The following is a 12,185-nucleotide window of genomic DNA, read 5'->3' as shown; positions in this document are numbered from 1 at the left end:
TCGCCTGCGCTGTGAGAGAGATGGGTCTGGGATGCCAGTAAATTCACTCGCCAGTGCCAAGAGGCCTGGGCAGCTGGCACAACTCATTCACACAGACGACAAAGTCTCAGTGTGAACCAATTAGGTCACACCTCTCCTCACACTACCATTATGTTCTCTTAGACTCTTTAGCTGCTATGCTTATCTAGTGCTTTTATTTGAAGGATTTAATGAAAATATGTTGACGTCAATTCTACTGGTCACTTTTTTTATAGACTTAATGACTCATGGAAAGTTTTAGTTATATGTTTATCTGCTCTGAATACATCATTGGTTGTTGGAGAGGGATGAAAGAAACCTTTAGTGCCTTTTTTTGCAAAGAGGCCGGGACACACCAAGCCGATGCTCTGCCGTCAGGCAATGTCGGCCCGTTTTTGAGCGTCGTTCGGCTTATTTTTTTTCATTGTGTTCTGTACTTTGTGCTCTATTCGAACGCCGTCTGGGTTTTTTTGGGCCGCGGAGTTGGGGCCCGTCGGTGAAAGCAAGAACTCTGATTGGCTGTTCAGCTTAGTGAACGAATCAGTGCATGAGAATAAAAGCGAAAGTGATGAAAGCGAGAAAAGAAGTCAAGACGATGTACATACAGAAGGCTGTTATAATTTGACGTCATCTTACCCGAGCTTTCGAATGCACAACGAATATTTCCATAGTAACATTTCATTTAATTTAATTTATTATACAGGAAAATTTAAAAGCAACAATTAAGTTACAATAAACGGGCCTGACTGGTTTACAGCAGGTTCCTGTTCTGCAGCAACATAGAACAATGATCACAATTTCGGCACATTTATACAGAACATTATTATTGACTAAACAGATACAAACAAATAAAACATTAAATACAGAAAGACAAAACTAAAAAACAATACATGAGCCAAACATAGCAACATGAGCCATCTGGAATGAGGAAAGTGGAGAAAAATGAAAAAGAGAAAAATGGTAAGCAAGCGCTGCTTCGTTTCCGATTTGTATATCTGCAGTCCTAGTTTCGGTTTCCTTTTTGAATGACAAAAGGAAGGGGGGCCTAAAGAATGCTTGATCCCCCCCAAAGAAGGTTTGATCCCCATGAAGGACATCAAAACAAGATGTGGGGTAATATGAAGCTTTACCTGTAAATAAGAAGATACATTTATAGCTCTGACCGATTTTAAATCGTAATTTTGGCCACCCCTGGCCCTGAAATGGGTCATACCATTAACATTTCTTGAGCAGTTGCATGGACGAAGAACATAATCCGTTTAAAATGCATATACACAGTTCAGTTGAATGATAACAACTCCCCCACCCCCAACTCTCTGATCCCCCTGAGGGCCATTGTGTAATTCACACTCAGGGTTGGTCCATGAGAAACCTGTAAGGATTTTTCCAACCTTCTGTCTTTTCTTCATCCTTTTCATCATGTTTGAGATCACAGCTGTGACTTGATTAGATGCTCATCCCACAGATCCATCTTTTCTACACAAAGCCATGCCTTGTCACCTTTAACAGTGTGTCCTGCAGCAGAAGCCGGCACAGGGCATGAAGGCTGAACGCTGTGTGTGTACAATGACACTTTTATATGCACTACAACAGCATTCTCTCAGCATCCCTGTCAGGGTGATCCCTGGCCTCTTCAACAAAAACTTTTCAGGTTTATTTTTGCTCTAATGCATATTATGCATCAATATTTCTCGGTTTCAAAACCTACACTGCCATTCAAAAGTTTGGGTTTGGTATGACATTTTTACAGTAAAAACAGTAATATTATGAAATATTATTACAATTTAAAAATAATTATTTTCAAATTTTTTTTAAATATATTTTAAAGTGGAATTTTTTTCTGTGATGGCAAAGCTGAATTTTCAGCATCATTAATCCTTCAGTCACATAATCCTTCAGAAATCATTCTAATTTGCTGATCAAAAAACATTTCTTATTATTATCAATGTTGAAAACAGTTTTTTTGTATTTTGTTTTCGTGGAAACCATGATGCATTTTTTCTCAGGATTCTTTGATATCCTAATATCTTTGATATTCTTTGATCTTTTGACAGCGTTTATTTGTAACAATGTAAAAGTCTTTACTCATATTTGATCAATTTAATGCATTCATGCTGAATCAAAGTATTCATTTCTTTACCAAAAAAAATTACTAATCTCAAACTTTTAAATGGTAGTGTAGTTTAGAATATTGCTAAGATAACGTGATGCTCCAAGCATAAAAATACACAGCACACACATATCCATTTAAAAATGTTCATAATAGTTTTAGCTATCTTAAATAATTTTTTTCCCACTGAGTATTCGCAATGTATCATGGGATTGACTGCTCTGTGACGGATACATGCGATTATGAATTTGGCCCAAAGCACTTTTTGGACAGCTTTTGCAATTAAAGTACACTGGTGCTGCCTTTTAGAACTGTTATTCTAGAACTAAAGTATGTGTCGGGTCTAAATAAAAAAAGATTTTGGCATTTAGAGGAAGTAAGACTAAGAGACTCAACTGCCACACCTTAATTGGCTTATGCAAGCATGTGCATTATCTGATGGGCCGATAAGGGTTCATTACATTCGGCTGACCATGACTGACTATGTGATGCTTGTTTAAACACTAACACTGTTTATGTTGTGATGGTACCTAAAACTTATGGTGGTTTGACATATATGAACATATGGCTAGTGCTTTCTTAACACCTCTCTCAAGTTTGGTCAGCTTCAGAGCTCTCAACAAAATGAGCGTGGTGTATATGGTTGAGAGATGAATCATGAACTAGGAGGATGTAGCCCAAGCTGTAATAGTGTTTTAGGTCATGCTGCCTGTTAAACCCTCCTTGAGCTGAACTTCATTAGTATTCAGTGGTGGTTGCACAGCGGTGGTTAAAGTTGCTCAATAAGGCTCCAGTGAAACACTAAAACTCACTGTTTCCCTCAGCACACAGGAACACTCTTCTGCTACGAGTTGCTTTTAATCCCAAAAATAAATTTTCCTTCTCTCTTTCTCTTCAACAGGCAGTGAGCATCAACAAAGCCATCAACACACAGGAGGTTGCTGTCAAAGAGAAGCATGCCAGGAATATCCTTTTGTCTGTGTTGCCCTGAAAGAGAAAAGAGAAATACTGTATTAAGGAATCTAAGGGGGAAAAGATGATTAAGATTCTTATTTTATGATGGATAAGCAGGCGGCATCACCGGGTAACCTCAAAATAGCCAAATCACAATCTACTGGTTATAGGGATCGCCAAATAACTGTTATTTAATTTAATTTTGTCCATTGAATACCCTACTGTATGCTTGACAGACCTGTTAATCTGCAAATGTTTTAAACCTGGAAAAATTTTAAAATAGCTTTTATTTTTTCATAATTTAATATTTTTTTATTTTATTATTTTTATTTTGAGGATATCTTATTTTATCAATTTTAAGGGATTTTAACTTGCTTTTATTTTATTTGTTTAATTCATTTAATTTTGTTATTGTTAATGTTATTTTATTTGGAGATATATTTGAGGTTATTATGAGGTATTTTATTTTATAAATGATAATATAATAATTATATATTATCTTTATATTTATATATATATATATATATATATATATATATATATATAACCTCAAAATACCTAGCAGGCCTAGTACCAATACCTGGCAGGCATATATATATATATATATATATATATATATATATATATATATATATATATATATATATATATATATATATATATATATATATATATATATATATATATATATATATATATATATATATAATATATATATATATAATATATATATATATATATATATATATGGTATCAGTACACTGGACAGACAAATCTGCCAATAATTCTGCCAATATTTGGCCATTATCAGCATCTGATATTGAAGCATCTGGATTAAGATGATTCAGAGATGCAGACTTTAAACAGCGTGTCCCTCATTTTTGTCCTTGACTGCTGTCTTCACCGTGCATTTTGGGCACGCATCATGAGAAAGGGGCTCACACATTCTGGCTTGCAGTCAACCGCCTGCCCCTTTCCAGCAATGCGGTGCTCTGCTGGAAATTTTGCCACGTCTTCCACAAGCTGCTGAGGGACGGCCATCCAAACGTGAGTACATACACATCTAGTTCCACCTCACTCTCACTTTCTCTCAGTTGATATCTGCTTCTCCCTTTGATTCATTTATTTTTCTCACACACTCAAAACAGCTCCCCAGAGTAAACGCAGCATGCATCAGTGACATTTGATGTGTGTGTAATCCATATTGAACTATCCCACATTGAGCTCTGTTACAAAAAAAATTAACCAGCTGTCTACTTAGACAGCATTTTAAGGCATCATAGGCAAACCCCTGATTCAAAGTCTGTTCAAAAAGGTAGGCAGCAACATTATGCGACCATTTCAAAGCAACACTGCAAATAACCTATGCGGAGCAGTCAGCACCAAAACAACGCATTGTGATATTTATTTTACATACTGAGAAATATCAATAAAATGAGTTCAGTCTTATTAAAAAGACAGTATTTTACTATGCATTTGTATTAGATTATTGCGCTGTTAGCTTTGCAACGTGCTAACTTAAAACTCTTATTGGAATCAATTGTAAGTCAAGTCTCCCTTACACTTCACATAAGGAGATCTGGTAGCTGGTATATGAAGTATTCCAATTCAGTGACATATTAGTAGCTACCAGATCTCCTTATGTGAAGTGTAAGGGAGACTTGACTTACAAGTCAAGGTTTAAATCCAGGTTTAAATCCAGAAGTCACTCTGGCATATGCTGATTTTCCAGAGTGACTTCTGGATTTAAACCTGGTAAAATAAGATATATGGGTACCTTGGTTAAGATCTGAGGTACCAATATATTGAACAGACAAATTAATCTGTCAATATTTGGCCACTTTGAGGTTATTGGCAATAGTTTTATTTTATTTTAATTTATTTTAGGGTAATATCACAAGGTATCTTTTTTTATTTTAAACTTGAAGAAATTTTAAACTTTTTTTGCTTTGATTTTATTTTAGGTATCTAATTTGATGGTAATTTCATGTGGTATCTGTTTTTTATCTCTCATTTGTGGGTAATATCTTGGGTTATATATTTTTTTAGTTTATTTATTTTTTTAAATGCTGTCTCAACTCTTCCTGTCTCTCTCTTTGTCACCTCAGGTCATTAAGGACTCCATGCGGCACAAGGCTGACCTGAACGACATGAGCAGGATGTGGGTAAGTGCACGAAAACAAGTTGTGGCTGCTGGTTTTAATGATTTCCCTCTAAAACAGAGGCTCGCTCAATATAACTCTCTGTCATTATTGAATGTGGCCTTGTCGAGCTCCCTTGAGTTTCCATCTCTGTGGAAACTGTCAGTGTGTCAGTCAGCAAGCTATTTGGTTATTGCTGATTGACAGCTGAATAGCTTGGCATTCTGTGTATGAGTCAGACACACTAACCTCACCACAGAGATGATCTGTAATTAGCTAACGATGATGTGAGCATGTGTTTGTCACTCTGGAGGAATGCTTACAGAGCTTTGCTTGTTTTGAGGTACCAGTCAAATGTCCCTGATATCTTGTGAAACACTTCATGTTTATATATATATCTAATAGATCAGACAATATATGCCAAATCATATTTTGGTTATTTCTTTCTGTGTAATCCAATATACTGCATATTTATATTTATATTTATATTTAATGTGTGATTTTTATAGATCAATGTGTATATATAATAATAATAATATTAAATATTATATAAATAAAAATATTAAAATAAGATATATTACTAGTGTAATAGCTCACTGTAAAATAAGAATAGAATATTTAAGAAAATACTCTTAACAGTAGTAGTAGTAGTAGTAATAATAATAGCTTTAATTCATTATTTGTCAGAACGATCACAGGGAGCTCTTAAAGCTTCTCTTTTGTTGACATCAGCTGGTTTATAGGCGCTTCTTATTACAAATTTGGGAAGATAGTTATAAGTGTCTCAGATGCAGAGATGGAGTTCATGAAGCTGCGTTTACTGCGAACCGAGCAGCTTTGAGATTCATTGTGCAGCCCTAATACAGTGAGTTGTGAATGCCGTTTCCTTGATTTTTATCTTGATTGTCAGCAATATAAGTGTTTCTGATGCAGTTTACGATCAACTGTGTTTCGCCAGCCAAAAGGAAGTGTCAGATGGAACATGCTGAGTTGCATCTTTGAGTATTCCCTTTGCAGTTTAGTATTAGTAACTGCAACCCTTTGAGTATTCGCTGATAACATGCTGCAGAATTAGACTCAGGAGAAACATTTCCTGTGAACAACTCTGCCCATTCCTGTTATGATGTCACTGTAAGTGGTGAAGGGAACAGGAAGTGAAAGAATGAGATCATTATCTTGACATGCAGCTGGCCCTTTTATGGGTGTACACCAAACATGTGAACGCATACACAACCTGACCGTAATCTGCCCCTAATGACTCATACTTTGAATTGTGAAGTGAGCTGATGAGCTTAGAATGACAAAAGGACTCATTAGATGCTACTGCTGCTTTGGAAAGGGAATGACATCATTTCCTTTTAAAGCATTCAGTGTTTTTCTTGCCCTCACACTTCGTTCTCTCTTCTTAGGGTCATCTGAGTGAAGGCTATGGGAAGTTGTGCAGCATCTACCTCAAACTGCTCATTACCAAAATGGAGTTTCACATCAAAGTGAGTGACTGAGCCCTTGAATTTGATTTCAGCAAAACATCCATCTTCTAACTCTCCTCCTCACATCTCACAATCTATTGTGCAGTCAAAATGATTCTTCATGTTCCCTCCCAACCATTTTCACAATTTGAGCCAAATGAATCTTGACATTGTCATCCTGGAATATGGCCGTGATGTGTCTTCTTACATGGTTGTTTAAGAAATGAAAAGCTACACAGTCCATCAATTAGGGTTAGAAGAACTGTTGCCAAACATATAACAAACCAGAAACATAATAATAACTGCAATAATGATCCAAACATAGACTCTTAAGCATTTTGCCTATTTAAATCTATTTAAGCGACTTTTTTTGGACTGTGTGTGTGTGTGTATGTGTATATGTATGTATGTATGTGTATGTATATATATATATATATATATATATATATATATATATATATATATATATGTGTATGTATATGTGTGTATGAGATATGTTTTGCCCCAGCTTCCTGTGTCATATGAAATGTCAATACAGGAATGCAGGAAATAAATTTGCAGTTGTCAAGCCATTTCATGAGTATTTTAAAAACTCAGAGCAATGCTATGCTGTCAGACTCTCACAGATATTATACTTATCCCACTTGCTTTCCCAGAATCCTCGTTTCCCAGGCAACCTTCAGATGTCAAACAGACAGCTTGATGAGGCGGGTGAGAACGACGTCAATAATTTGTGAGTATTGCTTTGTCTCTCACAAGCTTTGTGTTTTCTCAGTCTGTTTTTTTTTCAAATAAAGCTCCAAAATTGCTCTGTCTGTTTGTGGAATGGGACTTGATCATGTTTCCCTTTCCTCTCAACACGTGTAGCTTCCAGTTAACGGTGGAGATGTTTGATTACTTGGAGTGTGAGCTGAATCTATTCCTCGGCGGTAAGTTTAAGGTGGAGTGCCAGTGTTTGAACATCAGCAAAGTCCTTTCACTTGCCGGTCATTTTGGTTGTGCTATTTTCTAAGTTGGTAGTAGGCAGGCAATTACAATCTCTGAAATCTGAAATCTCTTGTCAAGATTATATTTGAATAACATGTGAAGTGAGCAATACAATTTTTATTTTTGTTTTTTTATCTCAGATCACACTAAAAATGTGCATTCTAGAGTAAAAAACAAGTGACATCTCTATTGGTATAGATATATATGCTGAAAATGCAGTAAAATCTAGATGTCAGTTTGTCTGTGCTGTAAGCATTAGGGAGTGCTGTTGGCTGAAACACAGCTCCCTGGCACAGGAAACCACACCTCTGCGTGCTGAGAAGACGGGGTCTCACAGGAGCCTGCATCACTGATCACCAGCGAGACGGAGGGAGGGAGCATGGGCATGAATGTGAATGAGGAAATGGGCAATGAAAGGGATAAATTGAAAAAAAAATGGGAATGTTGTGAACGAGGGATTCATAAAAAGAAAGAATATAACTTACCGATTGAAAACTGAGGCTGTTTAGAGTGTTTTGAACATATGTTTATATGGCCCCTATTATTATTTTGTGTTTATGTTTTGTTTCTTCACAGTGTTCAGCTCGTTGGATATGTCTCGTTCCGTGTCAGTGACTGCAGCGGGTCAGTGTCGTCTGGCCCCTCTTATACAGGTCATTCTGGACTCTAGTCATCTGTACGACTACACCGTCAAACTGCTCTTCAAACTCCACTCCTGTGAGTTTCCATAAACCACATCTCTCTCTTAACATACACACACAGAGGATCATAAAATAGAAACCACCAAACTGACCCATTGCTAAACCCCGCCTTTCAATCGGCCCATAGCTGAGGAAACACCCTGGAAAGCTTTTGATTTTTTTATTATTCATAATTTTTCTTTAACTTAACAGATACTGTACTAATAACTGCTACTGTCATTTAAGTCATGTTTTAATGTTAATTTATTGTTGTTAATGTTTTTACTTATTTTTAATTAGTTATTTATGATTGTTATTTTAATTATTAAATATTTTGGGGTGGGATAGTTGTAATTGTGTGTTTTGTGTTGTTTCTTTGGATATTATAACAAAATGTCATAAAAATAGATATGAAAAAAAGAAAGGTCGACCAAGTTAGTAACTAATGGGGTAGGACTTAGTGGAGGGTCATTTTCTTTAGCTTTTCCTTGTTGTGATAGGCATTCTCGTGTCCTCCAGGTCTGCCAGCAGATACTCTACAGGGCCACAGGGATCGCTTCCAGGAGCAGTTTAAGAAGTGAGTCTGTCAAGTCACTATCCAGTCAGAACAGCTGATTTGAGTCACACAGACTGCCACTATTTTAATCTTTTGTCATTTCTCACTCTCTCAATCTTTTCTCTCTCTCTCCAGGCTGAAGAGTCTGTTCTATCGCTCCAGTAACCTGCAGTATTTCAAGAGACTGATTCAGATCCCACAACTTCCTGAGGTGAGACTCCTGCATACCAAACAGATTTCTGCCTGACCTGAGTCCAGCAATACAGCTAGTGGAAAGAAATTATGTAACTCATTTACATATTTGCCTGCTTAGTTTGCTAGCGTCAGGGTTTTTAACTGGAGTCCGTGAAAATGCTGTGGGCAGTCCTATAAAACAAAATATTTCTTCAATTTTCACGACATTTTCTCATGATATAAATTAACATTAAAGAAAAATTTTTTTTTTCTTTTTTGTTTGAGCATTTTGACCAGCCCTTCATAATGACATTGGCTCAACCAATTCTCCTGACCAATAGTCATGTTTTGGGAAAACCTGTTTGAAAACAGATCCCATTAGCTTCAAGGATTTACATTTTTTTTGTTGTCATCTGAAATCTTTGCAAGTGTTGGCATTATCTGAAATCTTTGCAAAGGCTGGATCCAAACTGGAGCTGACTTCCTTTATTATAATCGTTCTACTTTTTCTCTACAGAATCCGCCAAACTTCCTGCGGGCATCAGCCCTGTCCGAGCACATCAGTCCAGTCGTGGTGATTCCAGTGGAGTCTTCGTCCCCTGAGAGTGAACATGTAGTAGAGACAGAAGACCTGGTGGACACAGACATCCCACCTTTACCGGTACCACACACAATCTCACTATCTAAAGCTCTCGTGTGTACTTTTTTTTATTTATTTTTTATTTAAAACATGAGCATCTAAAGATTTATCTCCATTAGAGCGTTGCGGAAAGCAAATTCGACGACTTTTTCGGCACCTCGGCTGCCACAGACCCGTTCAACTTCAGTCAGAATGGCATGCGCAAAGATGAGAAGTAAGTCTTGAAGATACTGGAATATAATTAATATTAATAAGGAGCTCTTTGAGTTTATAAGATCATGATGAATCTATCTCTCACCTCAGAGACCGTTTGATTGAGCAGCTCACAGCAGAGCTACAGGCCCTGAAAGAGGAGCTGGAGTCCTTCAGATTGGAGGTAATGAGCTGGAGATGAGAGCAGAGGATGTAATAATACACATACACATACACCCACACAATACCATTATAAAGTGTGGGCTCAGTCAAAAAAACATTTTCAGCTAGGAAACATTAAATTTACAAAAATCTGCTACAAAAGATTTCTCTTTTAACTGAATGCTGTTCTTCTGAATTTTCTATTCATCAAAGAACCTTAAAAAAATGCAGTTTCCACAAAAGAATTAAGCAGCACAACTGTTTTCAACATTTATAATAATAAGAAATGTTTCTTGAGCAACAAATCATTATATTAAAATGATTTCTGAAGGAAGACTGGAGTGATGGCGGCTTAAAATTCAGCATTTTAAAATAGATACAAATATTGAACAGTTATTTTTAAAGGGACAGTTCACCCAAAAATGAAAATTAGCCCATGATTTACTCACCCTCAAGTCATCCTAGGTGTACATGACATTCTTCTTTCAGTCGAATTCAATCAGAGTTATATAAAAAAAATGTCCTGGCTCTTCCAAGCTTTATAATGGCAGTGAATTGCTGTTTCTGTTTTGAAGTCCATAAAAGTGCATCTATCCATTATAAAAGTGCTCCACACGGCTCCGGGGGGTTAATAAAGGCCTTCTGAAGTGAAGTGATGTGTTAGTGTAAGAAAAATATCTATATTTAAAATTTTATAAAGTAAAATAACTAGCATCCGGCCAAACAAACATACGGATTGCACTTAAGTCTAAGCGCAACTTATGCGAGTAATGCGATGTAGTGCTGATGTTTACGCTACGCCATGACGCACTACGCCACTTCCGACGTCACAAGTTGCGTAAATTGCACTTTAGGTGTAAGTAGACTGCGTATGGCCGGAAGCTAGAATTGTACTTTGTAACATGTTAAATATGAATATTTTTCTTACACAAACTCATCACTTCACTTCAGAAGGCCTTTATTAACCCCCCGGAGCAGTGTGGAGCACTTTTATAATGGATAGATGCACTTCTATGGACTTCAAAATGGAAACAACAATTCACTGCCATTATAAAGCTTGGAAGATTTTAATTTAACTCCGATTGTATTCGTCTAAAAGAACCATCATATATACCTAGGATGACTTGAGGGTGAGTAAATAATGGGCTAATTTTCATTTTTGGGTGAACTCTCATTTTAAATCACAATATTACTGTTTTTACTGTATTTGAGCAAATAAATGCAGCCTTGCATAAACTTTTGAAGGAGTGAAATTGAAAGTGATAGAGATATGTCAGTGATTCATTTGGTCTTTCTCAGAGTGGCCGTCTTTGTCAAGCACTCCGAGGGCGTGTGAACGAGCTGGAGGCGGAGCTTGCAGAGCAGACTCACCTGAAGCAGCAGGCGCTGGGTGAGAGCGAGTTCCTGAGGGTGGAGCTGGACGACCTGCGCAGGGTGAAAGAGGACACAGAGAAAGAGCAGCGCAGCCTGAGCGAAATCGAGAGTAAGAGTTACGATACTTCTGTCGGAAAAAGTTACATTGAACTTTCTTATTTCAAATATTGTATTTGAAATTAGACGTTCTTATTAAATTACCCTGTTAGTCTTCAAAGGTCTTGGAACAACGTCAGTAATTTAGGGCTTCAACACATCCCATTGCTCTGTTCTTCTTTCCTAAAACAAAAAACGGCTTTCCTTCCTTTTCGGTTTATTTACACTAACTAGTTCAAAACTGTTGCTTTTTTGGAATGACAGTTATTCCTTTATAATCACTATACAGAAGCACCATGTTTTATGGACTGAACCCTCAGCACAACTGAACACCGTGTTACAGGAAATGAAAGGGCTGTTCAGAGTGCTGAGATGAAGGGTAAGAGATGGATGTTCTTTAGACAGTCTGTTTACTCTCTGGAGCTGAGGAACTTAGCCAGAAGGGACCCCAATCCACAGCAAGCACCAATCAAACGCTAATAAACCATATAGTCTACAGTCTAATTCACCAGCAAACATCCAAAGCCCTGTGCTGACGCTCTCAGTTGTGCTAACTGTTCTGTGACACAGAGAGTAAGGTCTGAGGCTTGTGTTTTTGATACTTGCTATATTAATTAATTATTGTATTTGTG

General features: G+C 36.9%; 1 protein-coding gene across 2 annotated transcripts in view; it reads left to right on the top strand.

Annotated features, from left to right (window-relative positions):
* hip1 (huntingtin interacting protein 1) overlaps positions 1-12,185 on the top strand; it is a 41,858-nt gene that overhangs the window by 17,708 nt on the left and 11,965 nt on the right. For both annotated transcript variants that reach the window (XM_079886289.1, XM_079886290.1), the window contains exons 2-14: positions 3,030-3,093; positions 3,987-4,129; positions 5,191-5,247; positions 6,633-6,713; positions 7,349-7,425; positions 7,560-7,621; positions 8,256-8,396; positions 8,879-8,936; positions 9,051-9,126; positions 9,607-9,750; positions 9,849-9,943; positions 10,033-10,105; positions 11,383-11,566. In XM_079886289.1, coding sequence (XP_079742415.1) covers positions 3,030-3,093; positions 3,987-4,129; positions 5,191-5,247; positions 6,633-6,713; positions 7,349-7,425; positions 7,560-7,621; positions 8,256-8,396; positions 8,879-8,936; positions 9,051-9,126; positions 9,607-9,750; positions 9,849-9,943; positions 10,033-10,105; positions 11,383-11,566 — 1,255 coding nt within the window. The remainder of the gene's footprint in view (positions 1-3,029; positions 3,094-3,986; positions 4,130-5,190; positions 5,248-6,632; positions 6,714-7,348; positions 7,426-7,559; positions 7,622-8,255; positions 8,397-8,878; positions 8,937-9,050; positions 9,127-9,606; positions 9,751-9,848; positions 9,944-10,032; positions 10,106-11,382; positions 11,567-12,185) is intronic.

This window comes from Squalius cephalus, assembly GCF_949319135.1.
Source record: "Squalius cephalus genome assembly, chromosome: 11".
Lineage (NCBI taxonomy): Eukaryota > Metazoa > Chordata > Actinopteri > Cypriniformes > Leuciscidae > Squalius > Squalius cephalus.
The sequence above is the reverse complement of the archived record's forward strand: the minus strand, read 5'-3'. Positions and strand labels throughout refer to the sequence as shown.